This window comes from Stegodyphus dumicola, chromosome 6 (genome assembly GCF_044657685.1).
Source record: "Stegodyphus dumicola isolate Sdum_Otavi_A_Nest chromosome 6, ASM4465768v1".
NCBI classification, from domain to species: Eukaryota; Metazoa; Arthropoda; class Arachnida; order Araneae; family Eresidae; genus Stegodyphus; species Stegodyphus dumicola.
Window position 1 is genome coordinate 103,398,020 of NC_140773.1, and position 20,498 is coordinate 103,418,517.

At 33.2% G+C, this 20,498-nt stretch overlaps 3 protein-coding genes across 5 annotated transcripts in view; 1 reads left to right on the forward strand and 2 right to left on the reverse strand.

The window, feature by feature from the left end:
* The window catches only part of LOC118199227 (nuclear envelope integral membrane protein-like), a 94,508-nt gene extending 85,522 nt beyond the window's left edge, over positions 1-8,986 (reverse strand). The window contains exon 1 of the mRNA XM_035371028.2: positions 8,834-8,986. Within this exon, the coding sequence (XP_035226919.1) occupies positions 8,834-8,939 (106 nt within the window). The 5' untranslated portion in view covers positions 8,940-8,986. The remainder of the gene's footprint in view (positions 1-8,833) is intronic.
* Positions 8,987-9,216: 230 nt separating this feature from the next.
* LOC118199233 (uncharacterized) lies at positions 9,217-15,255 on the forward strand. The gene is made up of 2 exons (XM_035371035.2): positions 9,217-9,524; positions 14,204-15,255. The coding sequence occupies exons 1-2, from the start codon at positions 9,380-9,382 to the stop codon at positions 14,746-14,748; spliced, it is 690 nt and encodes a 229-aa protein (XP_035226926.1). The 5' UTR covers positions 9,217-9,379; the 3' UTR covers positions 14,749-15,255.
* A 3,766-nt stretch (positions 15,256-19,021) lies between these two features.
* LOC118199231 (maspardin-like) overlaps positions 19,022-20,498 on the reverse strand; it is a 71,781-nt gene continuing 70,304 nt past the window's right edge. For 2 of the 3 annotated variants that reach the window (XM_035371034.2, XM_085818754.1), the window contains exons 8-9: positions 19,451-19,591; positions 19,022-19,265 (exon numbers count right to left, since the gene is read on the reverse strand). In XM_035371034.2, coding sequence (XP_035226925.2) covers positions 19,167-19,265; positions 19,451-19,591 — 240 coding nt within the window. In that variant the 3' untranslated portion in view covers positions 19,022-19,166. The remainder of the gene's footprint in view (positions 19,266-19,450; positions 19,592-20,498) is intronic. The other variant, XM_085818755.1, reaches the window with a different exon arrangement.

The window sequence follows — 20,498 nt, forward strand, 5'->3', positions numbered from 1 at the left end:
AACAAGTCAAAGAATTGCACGAACTTGGTGTTTATGTACCACCCAAAATTGTCAATTTTCGCCAAGAGGCACCCTTAAATATATTTTTACCAGAATTTCATAAACATATAAAAATTAGGTACTTTTCCATTTCGCCGGCGCAAATCTCACTATGCAGACTTTATTGGCGACAACAGTATGCACATAAAAAATGTTAGGTCTAAGAATTTGTTTATTTTGAAGGCATAAACATTTTAATAGCATTTAAAATTTTGTAAAAAGCCAATAAATAAAGACAATAAATTTGTAAAAAGACATTAATTTAAGAATTTACTATGCTTTCATGGTTCAACATCCTGAGTCCCCAGTTCATATCAAGTGACACCAAGTGATCTCATCCCACATAAACTACAATACAAAAATTTAATTCCCTCAGTAATTATCTACATTAATTTCAAGCTAAATCTTAGTTTGGAATACAAGTTTAAATGCAAGAATTATTTCAATGCATACGAATAGCTTACTCAGAAATTATGTAAAACCACAGTGCTTTATTTCTTTAGTGCATTCTCTTTAGAATAGATGAATTTAACCCTAGACTTTGCCTTTTCTATATTTTTGCTTTCGGGCGAGCAGTGTGATTTCATCCTAATTGACTTAATTACTGCGAATAGCCTTAGGGCATAAAATTGAACTATCTGGTAAAAATTCTATGTAATTGTACGCCAGTACTAAAAGAGACAATCAATTTGATAAGAAATGGCGGCGACTTGTTTTGAAAATGAGGCGTAAAAGATTACCAGCGAGGATATTCCGTTTGGCACCAGTTGTACCATTATTGGCGACTTTATCGCCTGCGCTGGCAAAACGTTAAAGTACCAAAAATTACAATAAACATACACATAAAGACTTATCCTTAAATTAAAAATAAACTCCTGACACTTACAATTTAATACAATTTACATAATCATTCAGACATGCCTGAAAGAGGTGAAGTGTACTTAACGACTTTTTCAGCTTTGAAATTCATTTCTACAGTATGATTTTGTTTGCATGAAAACAGACTTTCACACAATTCGATACAGTTCATAACAGCACTGTCTTCCACGTTATTAGATATAGTTCATACAAATATTGACTTTCCATGCAGTTGAATACAGTTCATAAGAACTGTTTTTGGTCAGTATCCTCTTCTATTCTGTAGGAGAGGAAACCTTTTTTCTCGGTCTTCACTTGAAGGTCTGTACCAGCGTCATCTAATTAATATGTCCCCAAAACAGGAAACTTTACACCAAAGCACAGCAGTACCATTTAATCTTTCCCAAAATATCTTCGATAAAATACATTCTTTCTCCATCACATCTGGTGCAAATCTTTCAACCAGTGATCTCTCACTGTTTGTAACTTGTAGGAATCATTTCTTAAAAATCTTAAAACTAACATTTCAGCTTTGTCTAAAAACTGAAGTCTCTCCTTGGAAGGGTAGAGAGGCAGGAAAAAAAATTAAGCCTTGCTTCGCCTTTAAAAGATATCTGCTAAAATACATTTGTATTCCATCACCCCCTAACTCCCCCCTGTGCACATCCTTCAACCAGTGATCTCTCCATATTCTTAACGTGTAGGAATCACTTTTTAAAATCTAGAAACTGAAACACTTCATCTTTGTCTAAGAACTGAATAACAGAACTCTGTCCTTGTAAGGGCAGTAAGCCAGAAAAAAATAAAATGAAAACCTTTTTTTTTTCTTCGACCCCCCCCCCCATATTTTGATTAAACACAGGAACGAAGCCGCAACAAAAGTGAAGTCTCATGAAGAAGTGATTTTATGGAATATTTCCATGCATTTTAATGGTTTCTTTCTTTTTTTTTTTCTCTTAACGTGCATGACCACTTTTCGAAAGGTCTAATCTTGATGACAATTTTTCATCAATTTAAACAACTTTTGCATGAGTATTAGCAAATTTGCTAATTGTGGAATTCAATTTTTAATGCAGAAAAAGAAGTATTATACAAAATATAGTTACTTCAATGAGTTTTAAATAAAAGTAACATAAAATAAACCTTTAGATAGTGGCTGTTCATTAATATATGAATGACTAATTGAAGTAATTACTGCTACATATAAGATAAAAAATATGTACATAAGGCAGAAACTAAATTTTTTTTTAAATTGCTGTTGTTTATTAACTTAAAAATAAGAGTTCCTTTTTTTAAGTGTGATATTTAATTTAGTAATGCTGGAAATCCTACATATATTTAAACAAAATATACTTTTTATTGCCTTGTTTAAACCAATTAAGAGAAGTTTATTTAAGGAAGCATTTAAAGGAAGTTCATACATCATGCAAAAACATTTACGGTATTCTACCCCATGAAAAATTTACTCTCCAAAATAGAATCATGCAATTAGGATTTTTTAATTACCGTATTTGTCGGCATATAAGACGCGCTTTTTTTCCCTAAATTTGGTCTCAAAAAAGTTACCTGCATCTTATACGTGAAGGACACAGGTTAACTTTCAATACTGAATGCTATTTTTAGCCCGGATAAAGGTCTAGACACACATAAATTTTTCTACATCTACATGTGTGTGGCCTTCTAAATAAGGGTGCGTCTTATATGCCGTCAAATACGGTATTCAACAAAATTCATAAATAAATTAAATTAGATATAGTATACAGCGGTTGATTATACAACGATACTTTTCTGTGATATCCTATTCCTATCTTCCAAATGATTCTTTTCTGCGATATTCTGACAAAAATTAGTGTTCTGCTTTTAAATAAATAGTTCAATGAGGGCTAGAAATTCATCAAATTACTAAGGTGTCAGGCAAAAGTAATTAAAAGAAATTTTGTTTCGTACAAGCGCATTTCTTCAATTAAATTATTTGCATCTTCTAGCTGCAGTCATCTCTCACATATTAATATAAACCACTGCATTCTGCTTCTCTTACACAATGTAAGAAGTAAAATAAGTTTTAATCAAACAGAAATTAAATCCATTTTAATTAAAAAATCTAATCGTAAAAAGTCAAAATACCACACAAAAATTTAACGTTCCCCCCCCCCAAGTTTCCAATATGAAGCGCCATCTAGTGCGAGAATATGACGACTTTTAACGCGAAAATTGCCATGCTGGTGTGAACTGACGTATGCGGAAAGCGTTTTTTTTTTTCGCGCTGCCATTTTTCGCCCCAACGGACCAGTGTGAACGCAGCTTAAGGGATGAAAAGGTATTCTCTCTTTTTTTGTAACAGACACGAACGGGGAAAGAATCCTTTACCCTAATTGCAATTACTTTTACTGGCACCTACTGCTCATTTCCTGTCACTAGTTTCCGATAATTAGGAATATCCTTGAAGTCAAAATCTCTACATAAAAATAACAAAACTATTTGAAACAGTATTACTGATCAGCTAAATAATACTTGAACATGAAAGAATCAAAACAAAAACTAATGTGCATAAATGGTATGCTTTTTCCGAAAATTCGAAGGTATGGAGAAAATTATGACAGACATAGAAACATAGAAAAATTTGAGAGGGATAAAGATAATAAGACAGCACCTGTTAATTTCTCTTTGGCAGAACAATGCACCTGCTGTTTTGCTCACATAATTTTTGTATTTCAATAGAAGCCAACCTGAAGCATAAAATAAATCGCTGTACAATTGATTTCATTTAATGGTTGAACTGTTTATTGATGATGGATGATTTAGCAATATTCCGGATTACGAACAGTTATGGAAAAACAACTAATATTATAACATCATCTGATATTACTGCCGTTATTCCATGCATTTCTCTTTTCCTTTTTGTATTTTTCATAAGCAATTTATCTTTGGTGGATTGTGACCGTAATTTTTCCACTGGTCCTCAATACATAAATTTTACATTTTCTTGAGCAAGAGACCCGTTAATCGGGACACCGAAGACGTACTAAAATCTTCGGTGTCTGTAACGCATCTAGCACATTCAAGTGAAACTTCTGCAGGGTGGCCATAACGCACTTCAAGCGTTCTACATTTTAAAACTTTTAAACGGTAAAAGTATATTTTAGGGTACCTCTTGGCGAAACTTGACGATTTTTGGCAGTACATGGATACTAAGTTTGTGCAATTCTTTGACTTTCAAGACAAAGAATTGCACAAACTCAGTATCCATGTATACATCGATCTAGTTTCACTTAAAAAAAATCAGAGAATTGCACAAACTATGCCTTACGCACTCCCTTGAGTTTGTCCATGTACACATCGATATATTTTCAATTAAAAAGTCAAAGAAGCACTCAGTTGTAAAGGCAAACAAAAAATACATAATCTCAATAAACTACATTTTAAATCAAACAATAAAATAACATAGAAAAGGAAAAACCTTTTATGCATTCAAGCACTACACAAAGCAAATACCCACTTACCTTATTTAGAAATCTGTTCGTCTTCAGTCTGTGGTACATGAAATTCCTTAACAGCAATAAAAAACTTCCTAAAATTATCTGAACTAAAATCCGTATATTGGCGTTACCATATAAATTCACAAAAAAAAGAGTAAAAAATATACTACATAGTTCCAGACTGTCCGGAAAATGGCTACTAAGTAAACCTTCATTTACACACCAATCAATTAATGCACTTTTCCCCTTTCATTCCAAATCGTATAGAAACTTCAAATAAATCTTACTACATTCAGCCATTGTACAGTCTAAACAATTAAATAAGCAATGTACTTCCTAAGCAACACACAGCACAAAAGCCCTTGCAAAACATCCCATGATTCAAAATTTCCCGGAATAATGGAAACGATTAAGTCATAATAGGGTTTCCATAACATTCAACTACTCAGGTTACCATAAATGATACAACAACTTGGCGATAAATAAAACAACAACATCGCAATAATACGAGGGGTACCCTAAAGTCAACTCTAACCCTTTTAAACGTTTAAAACGCTTTCTAAATGTTTACTTTTTTTGAGTTTTTATTTTTGTTTGTTCTAATACCTTCTAGAAGGCTGCACTAATCAGGCATTCTATTTCTAATTGAATTTACCCCTTGTTTTTATGAATATTCACATCATTTTGCATAAGATGCAAGACAGTGGAAGATGGCTTCAACGTCTACTCAGCAGAAAAAGAGAAAAAATAAGGTTGTGAAATGGAAAGATAAGAAGGATATATATTTGATGAGTACTGTCCATAATAACTCGATAATTCATATTGATACATAGAAAAGAACTGTAAAAATACCAATAACTGTAAAAGATTACAACAGCAAAATGGGAGGAGTGGACTGCCTGGATTAGATATTATCAAATTATCTGCTAAGAGAAATAATGCAGAGATATTATTCTAAACTATTTCAACATTTATTAGATATGGCCATATTTAAAGCATATGTTTTATACAAGAAAAATAGTGGCAAATTAGATCACTTGCTTTTCAGGCTTGATCTTAAATAAAATCATTGATAAATATTACAAGCCAACAACAAATGCACAGAAAGAGTGTTGTTTGAGCAGCTGTGATGTATCACGTATTACCGAAAGCACTTTATAGACCACATTCCACCTACTGCAAATCAGAAAGAACAAAGAAGATGTTACATTTGTTGTAGAAAAACATTGTTAAGGGAAAAGGCGTGCAAAGAAACACGATACTATCATAAAGAATGTGATGTAGGACTATGCATTATCCCATGTTTTAGAGTTTAACATACTGTGAAAATTTTATAAAGAAATGGAGTCATCCATTCAAGTAAAATGCAAGTACAATTTGAATATATTTTTCAAAATAATAATCATGTTTTATATCCTTATAATTTTCCTTAATAATCATTCACATTTATTCACTGCGAACGGATGGAAAGTGATATCTATACAGCGAAAACAACACTACATGCGGTGAAAAACAGAGGGACGCCGGGGAGATATTTTTGCGGACAGAAGAAGTCCGCAAAAGGGTTAATCAAAACAAAACAAAAATATAAAAACAAGAATTATGCATGAGTTTCCTGAAAAACCTTAATTATCTCACTGTAAAATTGGTTAATATTCCATAATCAGAGTGAGCGCCAAATTTGGCAAGAGTTTTTTATTTGGCGCGATTTTGATTTGGTTGTGGTTTCCGGCTGCATGTTTATTTGTGGCAAACCTGGAGCCTTATTTCGGTAATTGTAAGAGTGCGAATTTAGTGTAGCCAGAAGATTTTTTTTTAATTTTGAAATAATGTGTCTGTTTTTAAAAGTTTTACTGTTTAACAATATTATTATTATATATATATATATATATACAGGGTGATTATAATTAAAGTTTAAGTTTCAAAATGCTATAAAAAAAAGAACCACTCATGAAAATGACGTCAAATTTGAAAGGAATATTATTGAAGAAGGCGGAAAGCATATGGCAAAAGAAAAAATTTAGTTTCAAAAGTTAGCAACAGATGGTGCAGCAAACGAAAGAAGACGTTAATTAAAATGTTGGTTAAATTTCAGTGTTATAAAGCCTCCAGGTACCAGGCTGTTCCTCATTTCGCGTCTCAGACGTTCGCCATGGGTGTTTCACTGCAGGACCGCGCTCTGCTGGTAAAGCTGTATTACAAGAATGATGATTGTGCAAGAGTAGCTCTGCAAAAATTCAGGACACTGAAGGGTATAAAAGAAGGCGTTGGTCCAATGAGTGTCGTAGGTCTAAAGAAAATGATGCAAAAATTCGAAACGACAGGTTCGTTTGATGTGCAATCTGTAGAGGGAGAAAACGAGTGCATTCGACGGTAGTTGAAGAAGTGGCCACAGCATTACAGGAGGGGTCAACCGGTGGTGTTCAACCGTGCAGTGCACGAGGAATTGCCCGAACATTGGACAGGCCTACGAGCACGGTGCTGAAAATTGTACGAAACATCCTGGAATGCTATCTGTACAAAATTGGCCATGTGCAGGAGTTGCTTCCGTCTGACCTGACAGCTAGGGAAACGTTTGCGTTAGAATTCCTGGCTCGCATGGAAGTGGATAATGAATGGTCGCGGAAAATTTTGTGGACAGATGAAGCCCATTTCCATCTGACAGGATACGTGAATACCCAGAATTGTCGAATATGGGCAACAGAAAATCCACTGGCAACGCACCCCGTACCACTTCATCTTGAAAAGGTCACGGTATGGTGTGGCTTTACGACATCATTCATCCTACAACCATATTTTTTCGAGCAGACGGGTGCTTCCGGTCCCGTTACCGCAACCGTCACTGGTCAGAGGTATGTGTCTCTTTTGCGCAACCACGTGATTCCAGCTCTGCAACAGTGTGGATGAAATCATTTTTATGCAAGATGGCGCTCCTCCGCACATTGCACATCCCGTGAAGCAGCTGCCGAGGTGCCATTTCGGAAATGCTCGAATTATCAGCCGTCATTTCCCTACAGCCTGGCTGTCCCGATCGCCTGATCTTACTCCGTGTGATTTCTGGCTGTGGGGATATCTGAAGGATGTTGCGTTCCGTGCTCCAATTGCAAATTTAGCGGAATTAAAGGCACGCATTTCGCAACACATTCTGAACATCACCCCTGAGACGCTGCAATCCATTGTCGAACATGCTGTTTGTCGCTTTCAACTTGTTGCACACAACAGTGGACACCATACTGAACATGTTTTGCGCCAGTTCCGAACTTCTTTGATGAATGGTTCTTATGCGGTACGTCGCCGCAAAACTCTTGAAACCAATTTGTCCCTTTCGATGTGATATGTACAGTCATGCAAATAAAATTATTCAACAAATCTAATTTGTCAATGCGTTTTAATGTGTAACTTCCACCTTAGCCGTTGTTTTACGAATCGTTTCTCATCGTGATTCTGCCGCTTACGGGGCCATCTGTTGCTAACTTTTAAAACTAAATTTTTTCTTCTGCCATACACTTTCCACCTTCTTCAATAACATTCCTTTCAAATTTCACATCATTTTCAACAGTGGTTCTTTTTTTATAGCATTTTGAAACTTAAACTTTAATTATAATGACCCTGTATATATATATATATATGTTTAATATTAGATTCATATAAATATTTGCAGAAGGTTAAGCTGTTGTTGGTGAGAGAATGTTGGATTCCAGATGACGTGAAGTTATGATAAATAAGTTTGATAAGTTTTCATTTAATTTTATTTAGTTAACTATTCTTTTTTTTTTTCGTTTTGTTTCTTCTATGTGGCAATCGAAAGATGTGGAATATTTAAAGTTTTGAATGAAAGTTGTTTAGCGTGTTGAATTCCAGGACGTTGTTTTATCATTTAATCAATTTTATTTCTATTCTGTTTGCCCATAATAATTGCTGTTCACCACTGGAAATAAAAATTTGCTATTCTGTTTACGTTTAAAACTCACATCGCAGTGCTCTGGTCTGATAATTGTATATATTTATTTACTCAATAATTATTTACAAGAATAGTTCATTCTACTGTTTTATGATGAATTACATAGATAGGACTATGTTTTGCTTGCAAAGCTGTTGGACTTTGTTTTACTTATATAGTATTTTATCATCTCATTTTACTATTCTGGTTACATAAAATACAGTTTCACTACTGCAAAACTTAAAAGTTACTATTATGTTTACGTTTAAAAATCACATCTTAGTGCTTTCATTGCCACAAAAAAAAAAAAAAAAAAATCGCCAAATTTTGAAGGCCAAAATAGTTTGGCACCAACTTACCCCGCTAATGAAATATTAGCCGTAAAATTTTTGTAAAACTATCGATGTTAACACAAACTACTTCAAAAATGACTGTAATAAACAAAATGAAATTTGGCATATATTGGATTACAAGAAGTCTAAAAAAAAATGCTTTTATAAATTAATTAAATATCAATTACCTGTATCATGTTGTTCCTGAGGAAAATCTAGTATTGCGTGAACAGATATTACATAAAAGAAAAAAACTCCATATATTTGTACCGAAGGAATCAAGTTAACCGCCATAATTTTCAGTAAGTCAGACAACCAAAAAAAAACAAAAGCAGGCTATTGCCATATTTGAAAACTTACTTGAAATAAGTACAATTAAAAAACAATCTGTATATAAAAAAGAGTAATTGTTAGGAAATTTATGAAAAGTTTATTTTATAAATTATATTAAAATGACTTAAAAATAATTGTTGACGCATTGATTCGCAATATTTCATTTGAAAGATTATGTACGCTTTTTGGCCTTGCAGTAACATAAACAAATCTTTCCACGGAAATTTAGTTTTAGATTTCTGGCAACAGTGTTACAGCAGCAATGTTTTGTTTACTATAGAAATGTGAAATGTTTCTGTTCCGACTTCATATTTTAATAGATTATCTTTTCTTTATGACTTTGATTTCTCTTAGTCTCTAGTTTTTTAAAGCATTTCACTAACTCTTATCTTTTACAAGAAATGGTGACATGTTGTGTTCCGTTATGTGGAAGTAGGAGTGATCGGAAAAAGAATATTGATGCCATCGGAAAGAAAATTACATTTCATGAATTTCCATCTAACAAAGAAAAAAGAAAAAAATGGACGAGAGCTATCCTTCGACGGGGTGAGTCTGTCGTAATATTTTCTAAAAGCAAAGTACTTGTTAAATGATTTGTCATTTTTGTATTGCATATCGGCGTTTATACTTTCTTTCAACGCGGAGTCTCATAAACTCCATAAATTTTCGAATTCTGTATAGAAATGATGTATTTGCATTACTAAGGGAAACCAATGTTGTAGGCTTCAGGGCAGTTTTCAGATAACCTGCCCTTGGCGATCCTTGTTGGAGATCACCGCCAACCTCGACAACCCGGCTCGATCTGTGTGTCGCTTGAGTGTCGGCTTACTGTACAAGCCGGAGAAACTCAAGGGACGTTTAGAGAATGTAGGGATAATGTCTTGACGTCTGCAGGATGATCACGTGAGCGTATTTTTAAAATTATTTGTAATAGTGTGAGAGAAAAATAGGTATTTGAAGCATTCTTTGTAAAAGGATTTATATAAAAATTGGTATTTATGCACTTTTTTTTTTTTTCTGAAAGATGGGATATGACCAAAATTGTCAGACTCTTAAAGCTTAGTTTATTTTGTTAAATATTTACTATACTATGATATGTCATAGAAAAGTGACTAAAATACACAGTCTAGTCACATTAATGTGACCATCTGTCAAAAGCCAGAATAACCACCTTTCGCAGAGCGGACTGCTGCGAGACGTGCAGGAAGAGAGTCACATAGGTCCCTGAAGGTGTTCTCTGGGATGTTGAGCCATGCCGACTCTAATGCCGTGGCCAGCTGCGCTAGATTACGCGGTTGAGGATCCATGGCGCGAACAACTCGATCGAGATGATCCCACAGATGCTCGATTGGGTTTAAGTCAGGTGAGTTTGCTGGCCAGGGAAGGACGGTAAACTCATCCTGGTGCTCTTCGAACCACGCACGTACACTGGCAGCTGTATGGCACCTCGCATTGTCCTGCTGGAAGATGCCATCATCCTGAGGAAAAACAATGCGCATGTAGGGGTGAACATGGTCCGCAAGGACAGATGCGTACTTGTATTGATCCATTGTGCCTTCCACAATGATCAGTGAACCTAGAGAATGCCAGGAAAACATTCCCCAGACCATAATGCTCCCACCTCTAGCTTGGACCGTTCCGGCAATGGTTGCAGGGTGGTTCCTTTCAGAGGTTTCACGCCTTATACGCCAACGTCCATCTGTCCGATGGAGCATAAAACGCGATTCATCCGAAAACGCAACCTGTCGCCACTCAGTGGACGTCCAGCTGCTGTACTGGCGTGCAAATTCTAGCCTTCGCCGTCGATGAACAGCAATCAGCATAGGTGCACGAACCAGGCGTCTGCTTCGGAGGCCCAGACGCAGCAATGTTCGCTGAATAGTACTTTGGGAGATACTTTTGGTAGCCGCTTGGTTCATTTTGGTGGTCAGTTCCTCAACGGTAGCCCGTCTATCTGCCCGAACGCATCTCCGCAACCGTCGTTAGCCTCTGTCATCTATGGCCCGTGGTGCACCACATTTGCCACGTCGCTGATTTTGGACAGTCCCATTTTGCCATGCACAGTACACTTTTACCACGGCGGCACGCGAACAGTTCACAAACTCAGCCGTTTCGGAAATGCTTCCACCCTTGGCCCGAAAGCCAATGATCATGCCCTTTTGGAAGTCGGATAAATCGCTTCGTTTCTGCATTACGCCAACGATTGAAATGTTTTCCGAAGCCCTCACACACCCTTTATATACGCTCAACTGCACTGTGCTGCCACCTGCCTTCTGTGATTGGTTATTTAACTCTGACATGGAAAGTACGTGGTGGTCACATTAATGTGACTGGACTGTGTAAAATCTAATCGAATTTCAATAACCCAAACTAAACTGGTACATCCTAAAAAAATTTTTAATTTGATTTATAATTAATATTAGTTTCAAGCAATATGTTTCAACATCCACTTTAACTTACTTTTAACTTCCTTGTTCAGATAACCATTCTGTCAAAAATTTCAAGTAGTCAAAGTCTTAGTGTATATTCACAGTATGGTGATTAAGTAATTAGAATGTATTAAAAAATATAAACGCTGTAAAGTTTAAAACTGATCTCCAACTTCCTCTCGCAATGCAAATACAACAGATGATCAAAGCGAAGGCTCATAGATGTCTGTTGTCACATTCCTTTTATCTTTTTCATGTCGAAAAGAACTTTCCTGTAAACGGTTACTTTAGTTTTTATGCAGGATGACAGCATACATGGTTATTTTCAGGATAGAGCAGCTCTGTGAAATGGTTACTGACCAGAGGGATATGCATTATTATGCAATACATTTGAAATAACACTTTTGCTGACTAAATAACATAAGATTAAAAATCATCTGCCATTTGAAAGTCAGCTACTTGGCCAAACATTTAGAACTGCGGATTGTTGGTTTATAACAATTCTGAGTCCTCAGCTTATAAAGTAAACATAATGTTGTTTTATCGAAGCATTTACTAAACCATCCCAGGCTGAATAATGCAGAAAGCTGGTCATCCATCTTTAGCTTAGATTCCAAGTGAATGCAATGAGGGTAAGTGCAAAATCGCCCACTCATATGGTGCGTGTCAGGGAATGTGCAATACCAAGTTTGTGCAATTCTCTGATGTTTTTTAAGTGAAAATAAGTTGATGTGTACATGGATACAGAGTTTGTGCAATTCTTTGACTTGTTAATTTCAAGTTGGCGATTTTACGCAACGGGTGAAGCAGTGGGTGATTCTGCATTTTTCCCTGCAATCATAGCAAATGTAACTGAACATTCATTTGCACTGCAGCTTGGTAGTTTAAAATATAATGCATTATTAAAACTTAAATTCTTGTTTTTGTGACTGAGAATATAAGAATATTTTAAGTATTAAAAAATAAAAAAGGAAATGAGATAATAATAACCTTCCTAATATAAGTGGTTCTACCAACGGGTTAGAGTGCTGGATACTGTTAATTTGTCGGAGTCCAACCAAGGTGAACCAGCTGTCTGCATAGTTGGTTTTTATGGTTTTTCCATGTGTAACATGACTACAGGCCGTATCCCCTTAGAAAAATCCTCTAAGAAGCCATTAATCTTCTCAGACAGATAGTCCCTGTATTCTTTGCTGTATTTAAATAAGCAACCAACCTAATTTATGTGCGATTTCTAAGCACAGATTTATAAATTAGCAAAACCAGAAACTCATCAAAAACCAATGTAGTTATCAAAATAGGAGGAATATGAGAGATACTTTGCCATTGCTTAAACACTCACCTAAATTGTACTTTTTGGTGGAGTTGACAGAAAGAGTAGAAGTGCAGATGTTCAAACCTTGATTGATATAAAACTAGCAGTATGTGTACAGAAAAGGACAAATTAAAATTTTTTGAAATTGTTTTACTAGAAGAGTTTATTAAATTCTGATATAACAGCAAATGTAACATAAATAATGATAAATGAAATCATGATTTATTAGATTACTAAATGATTAGAATTCTGACCTTGACAAATGCATTCTAAATTAGAATTTTAAGCACATAATGAAAATACATTACATTAGAAAATCAGCTTGCTACTAAAAGAAAAGAAAAATCTTGTATATCTAGTAAATTTTGTTGCATATAAATTGAAGTTAAATAAAATAGTTAATGATAAAATAATGAAGGTAAAAATTGTTACAAAAAAGAGAAAATATCTTTAAACTTTTGATTAATGTTCTTTATATGTTCAAAAAATAGCTTTCATATATTGTTAATAATATTTATTATACATCATTAATAAAAATGAAAAATAAATAAATTCCATATGAATAATCCTCAGTAAAAGTTTATTTAAAAATGTAAGGTTAAAAATAACTATTGCAGTTTATTGAAATTGTTACAAAGTGCATATATCACATTAGGTATTATTATCATTTACAACAAATATATCGAATTTCAAAATGCACTAATATGTTAATTCACATATATCTATTTAGAGATTTTGAATTAAAAAAACTTAAATTTTTACAGTTAAGTCTAGAAATACATCTAAGTTAAGATGATGGTAAAATATTTATAAGTTAGTAACTCAAAACATTTATAAAAATGATTTTAAAAAAAATTTTTTATCAATCAGCAAAAAAAAAGTAGGCATTATATTTGGATTAAACCTAAATTTCGAATTAAGTTATTCAAATTGTGAACAGAGAAATCAAGTTTAATTTTTAAAATGATGTTATTAAATGTATGCCAAATACAATTAATATTGTGGGGGTAAAATTTAGAGTGTTAATTTTTAAAAAAAAAGTACATCCACAATTTTTACAAAATTCGGCACTTTGGTATAATTTAAGGTATAGAACTGTAATAGAAAAAAAAAAAAAAAAAAAAAACTGCATGCCATTTCAGAAAAAGTCTGATTTTATGTCAAACTGTGTATATTAGAACTGTGCTATATATAAATTAATATATATCCTTAAGTTCCATGAGTAGAAGATATAGAACTATCCTTTTTGGGAGAGAGAGTGAAGGAATTAACTTCATATTCTTTGATATGGATTATGTGTATATATTAATGTTTTTAAGTCAAAACTGAAGGGAGTAGAAAAGTGTTACAAGTAACAAAAAAAAAACTTAATAAGAAACATTAATTTGGAATCCTGTGTTTTCACATTCATTTTGTCTTATTGATGTTCCAGTACTCAGAATTCTTATTTTTATGTATTTAATTTTTTCCTCTCCCCCCAGGAAACAAACCTAATGAGTTATGGACACCAGTTGGAAGTGCTGATAGATCAGTCATATGCAGTTTACATTTTCATCCTGCAGATTTTAAACAAGGATTGAAATTAAGACGTTTGCAACCATATGCAGTTCCAAGTATTTTCAATGAAAGAAATATACTGAAAAGTCAAAAAGCAAGCCATAATGGTAAATGCAAATCTTTCATAGTTTATAATGGGATTGCTGATGGAAAAGTGTCTTTCCCAACTGCTTCAAAAGAAAATGTCACCAATAATTTCTCTACATCAGCTACAGTGGTTTGTAAAAGAAAAAAAATAATGAAGAATAAACATGTGGGAACAAATACTACTCATACAAATACAAGATTAAAAGAGATGCAAAGGAAATACAGAATCCTTCTTGAAGAATATAAACTTCTAGAGAAATCTCTTGTTGATTTTCAGATCAAGATTAAAGATTTAGAAAATGAAAATATGAATTTACAAAGCAAATTGTCGCAGCCCATTATCATCAAACTCCAAAAGAACCGAGATTTTCCATTAGTCTGAAAAACCAGGTGGAATCAAAATGTGTGTGTGTGATATCATACAGTAAATCAGACAATATATGTCATATTTTAAAACAGTTATGTTTTGCCATTTTCATGAAAATCTGAGAACATGTAATGAATGTGCATCGGGTATCAGTTGATATGATAAACATACTCCAGTAAATTAATGGAATGACTGCAGACTTTCAATTGAATATGTAATTAATAGTCTGCCAAACTTACATGCCTAATAAAAATTGTATTAGATTGTGAAAATATAGAAATTGGTTTGATCTGGTTCTACCTCAAATTGGCATCCATATGGGACTGTCTTAAGAATAGTAAGGATTTTCTTTTGCCGCAAAGACTGGCATAACTGTTATTAAATATGTCAGATAATCTCAAAGCTTGTACTGATATTTAGCTTTTTATATACTATAGCCATGAGTTGTATTTGTTAATTTTCTCATTAAATAAAGAGCAATCTGTGATTATTTAAGTAAATAAAGAATCATATGTGCATTCATTATTAGTGTAAGTTTGGCAAGGTTTCCATCAACTTTCATGGTCGACAGGAAAATATGTAAGTATTATAAATTTAGCTGTCCACAGCTTTTCAGATGTTAAATTATAGCTTTAAATGTACCTCATATTAGATATGTTTGCATACTGTGCAACAAACAAGCTTGTTCATACTGGTTTTAAATAGCGATAGATTATTAATATTAACATACACATATTAACCCTCTGAGGGTTAATATGTAAAATTCCATATTGAAGGATGGCTTTCTCACTTCTTACGCATGAAAATTTCTGCCAGATCCTAATAAATCTGGTTTCTGGTTGGATGTGTATCGGAAGAAGACTTCATGTACTAATAATTTTGGAATTATTATAGTCATGAATAGCTCAGCTTATTCATGACATTTTGGGGAACTTTGAAATTTCTGGGCAAAACCTGTAAACCTCGAACAGTTAATCTGAAATTTGAATTCTAGCAGTTTTGATTAAATATTAGTAATCCAATTATACATGCAAAGAATATAATGGCAGAATGAGCACAGGCATTAAGTTTAAGGAAACTTCTAGATGCAGGGATTTCGAAGAATAACGCATTTATTTTACTTAAAAGCATAAAAATTAATTTGATTATTTTTTGAAAAAAATATTTTGATGCCTTTTCACAAAAGAATTCTGTACATCTACAAAATATCTTCCTCTAATTTATCCCTTTTCTCTTCACTATATGTTTATTAGCATTTTTTCCTATATGTATAATATTAATATCCTATAAATCTTGATTTAGTAATTCTTAAAGTATGAGCATGTTTTGGTAACTACTTAATAATTACTGCAAACAAATCAAATTCAATCTAAAATTAGAATGGAAGAAATATAAACAAAATGGGGTGGGGGAATATGTCTTACAATTCATAAAATTCTCATTTGAACAATTCTTGGTTTCAAGGTGCATAGATTACTTGAAATTCACAATACACAGAAATAAATTGGATATTTCAAATGAAAGTGATGCAGATGGTATTATCAGTGCTAAGAGTAACTTAAATGTATATGTGGCTCATGAAAGCACAAACTAGAAATAATACATGATTTCAGGTTTGGATCTGTGCATGTCGGAAATATTTCACGACAGTAATGGTCTTCAATTTCAAAAAGAAAAACAAAAGGGAATTTGTTCTGACTTCATGAATTCTTTTTATGACACATCTATATATCTATCTATCTATCATATAAGTAAATCTACAGAAACTGAGGTAAAAAAAAAAAAAAAAAAATTCTATATAACAGCAATGCATATTTCTAGCAATAGTATATGCTGATGTAATAAACAAAAGCAAAAGATGCTGAACTACAATCCCAGTGGTCTAAGTCTTGGGCCTTGAAAGTTTCTTAAGAAACCATGGAAAAATTTTGAGATATGTCTAGAGATCATAACTCTTTTTGTGAGCTCAAGATAAAATTTGCAAATTTCTACAAAAGCACATTGGTTTTATAATTCCAGAAAACCTTGAAGAATGGCTTCTGATACACAAAGTTTGACTTTTATGATGTGTTTAGTATCAGTTTCTGAATTAAATTTTTTTCTCTTCATGATGACTTCATATATTAAAGGAAGCAAAATAGCTTCTGTAAAATTTGCAATCACTCTTTTTCAGTGGAAATGGATATTTAAGATTATGGCAAATTGCACTGGAACTATCTGTGTAAGGGAAAGGCAAACGCCCTAGTGGAAGATTTTCTAAGGATTATGAAGATTATTTGGATATGGCAGTGCCTAAAGTAAAGGATGTCTTTGCGGAGAGCTTTTTAACAGAAATTAGTTCGTACTCGTATTACATAAGGTAAAAGCCATGGAAATTCTCTTGAAAATGACAGTTTATTGGGATTTGGAGCTGGGTCAAACTACCAGTTTTTAGTGATTTTATCTGCTCAGACACCATTTGAATAGAATATTATTCAGATACGAAATTTCAAGAATTTGCAAAATAGTCTCTCCAACTCAATAAACAACACTAAAAGCTTTTTAAATACAATTTGAGGACGTAAATCAAGGTATAAGCCAGGATTTATTACATTAAAATTACATTAGATTTTTAAATAGAAAAATTAAAATTAGCTGTATTGGATGGGAACTGTTGAATGTTTTACAAATAGTACCTTCAAGAAATAAATAAAGGTCTTGAATATACATTTTTTACAATGTCTATTGTCATGCTTATCGCTTCAGAGCATGCAACAGTTGTAAATAATACTTGAAAATGCTCCAGATACACAAAAGCAGTGGTCTTTATGTATATGTTACAAATACAGGACTTAATAGTTTTAGGATTGGATTGGATTATTCAATTATGGCAAAGCACACGAGAGCTATATGCCTAAAGGGAGTATGCCTTCATAAATAACTTTCAAAAGGAAACTGGCTCCTATACATGTTTACACATGGGGAAAACCATGAAAACGGCCGCGCAGCCAGCCTGTTCGCGGGATTCGGACTGAACTACCAGTGTTCAGCATCTTTATCGCTCTGCCGCTGATGAGCCTTATAGTTTTAGAGATATATGGATCGAACTTATGTGCCTGATTCCTACTGAAGGATAAAATGACTGGGTTGGGACTTAATCATTGGATGCTTGTATGCCAGATCACATGACTAGGATAATATGGAAGAATTTCCCACGTTGGTACATTCAATTAATTTGCCAGCCCACGTATGGTGGTGCTTCAGTAGTCTGAAATTTCTGGTTTTCCGATTAAGGTTAAAAGTTCTTTGATGGGTAGTTGAATTACCTGAAATAAATGTCTTTCTAAAATTTAATATTTATCTGTCAATGCATTTGAATTACAAAGTATATAAAAAGTACAAATTTCTTGCAGGTACCAAACTTAAGATAGAAAATAAATATTGTTTATATATTTTGATAAATATTCAATAAATGAAAATTTTTATTTATTTGTTGTTTGTTTTGTTAATAATGTTAAATTTTGTTGAAAAATGTCCTGGCTCATTAACTGCATTCGTATCGAGCATGCAATTTAGACCAATTGCATTAAAAAACTTGATTCATCTCATAAGAAGTTTCCAACATTAAGCTGGCAGAATGGATCTGTGACATCAGGATATCAAACTGACACCAGTATTTACTTACAGTACGAAACATTATCCAGTTTACAGTGCAACTGTTTAGCAGTCTACATGGGTTCATTATTGACATTTCCTGGCAGCACCCAAAGCACAAGATCCAATTAAATGGAGCCAGTAGAGGAACAAGAATAGAACATAGGCTTTGGTAACTAAACTTCTACTCATGGACACTATTAGCTTAAGTGTGGTCTTAATATAATGCCTTCAGCAATTCTTGACTAGTAGGGTTAATGTATACCAACTTTTTGACACTACATGGATATCTTTGTTTGGGAAGCTAACAACACCATGAAGTATATCCATGCTAGATGCAAAATACAACTACCATTTTGCCATTTCAAAGATGGAATGATTTATCTTTCCTTCGGCAATGTCTGTAGTCACATATAAGTTATCATATTCATCCTTCATTTTCATTTGTGATAAAACTCCCAGGAAATTCACGATTGATGTATTTAATGTACCTATATTCCCAACCATATATAAAATGAATGAATTTAATTTATATAATTCAATATTTTTCAAGCATTTTATAAAAGAAAAGCTTTTTAATTTTTTCTTCACAAACATTTTTTAGGAAAATGTTTTAAATGTTAACTATTTTTAAAATATAAATCATTATACAAAATTTTATAAAATAAATTTATTTTACATCAAAACTATCACAGTAAAAAATCATTTATGTATTGATAATTATGCCACTCTTAGAACAAATACAGTTTGTAAGCACATATAGTTTCAAAGGGCATATAGTGGAAACAGGCTGTAAAACGTCACAAATTTTCATGAAATCCAATATCTAAGGAATGGCTAGACATACATGGTACATCACATGCAGAGTATTTTGTGTTCTCAAATGGCCTAAGATGAATCTAAAAAAAAAAAAAAAATAATAATAATAATAATAATAATTTTTTAAAAAATCTTTGAGACAGAATTATAAAATCACTAAAGTTTATTATAGGTATTTTTCATTTTGATTATTTCAAAATTTGTCAAGTTTCCAAAAGCAGTATCAAAATGGTTTAGACCAGTCATTAAAGTATACGATTATTACCTGTATATGTAAATTAACTTCCTCACTGTAACTTAAATAAGGAAAATTTCCACCCTTTTTGAGGTGAGCACGTTTAGCATCAGGATAAAATTTATATAACTCTTCACGTGCTGAAATGCTTAATGCATTATCATCAAAAACCTAAAAAATAAATACAAATTATATGAATTTGTAAATAAGAAAAATTTTTCTAAACTATTTATTTTTCTGATTATAATACATTATGCATAGAAAAATTAACTCAGGGAAAATCTTGTATTATTAACCATCTCCCTCATTCGCTCGCGTCACCTTGAAATGAGAAAATGTCCAGATAGATGATTAGCTCGAGCATAAGAAATAAATACCTATAGTTAGCAAAGCATATATGAAAAATCACGGCTTATTGTTCATAAAATATGTTTGGCAAAGCCTCGAGGGCTATCTGCCTAAGAGGAGGGATGCCTTCGTGGAGGACTTTCTAAGGGAAACTGGCTCCTATACACGTTACACATGGGGAAAACCACGAAAACGCCCATGCAGCCAGCCCGTTCGGGGGATTCGAACCTCGGACCGAACTACCAGTGTTCAGCGATTTTACCGCTCGGCCGCTGGTGGGCTAAAATATGTTTGAATATCCTCACTTCTATTTCAGTAATGCACACGGTGCTGTATATTATTTATGCTCCTCTTTTTCCACAAAAGACATGAACACTTCTTGGAGGTAATTATACCAGCCAATAGTTGTGTTTCAGGATAATCCCTTTCTTCACAGAATTTCACTGACATATGTTTCTTTATCCAATAATAAATAAAGCAAACAACTATTGTAAATGTAAACAACTATTGTAACTATCTTCAAACCAGTTTCTGACCAACATTCTAACACTTGCAAGCTGTTTTTCACATTGCATTTCCATAAAATTTGGATCCTTTTAAGAAGTGCAACTTCATAAAGTGCACACTTTTGCATTCTGTATGTTTAAGTTAAATGTCATACTTTTGAAGAAATATAATAGTGGAAAAGGCCAGAATTGGCAAACTGGAAAAGCACGATGTTCCACCACGA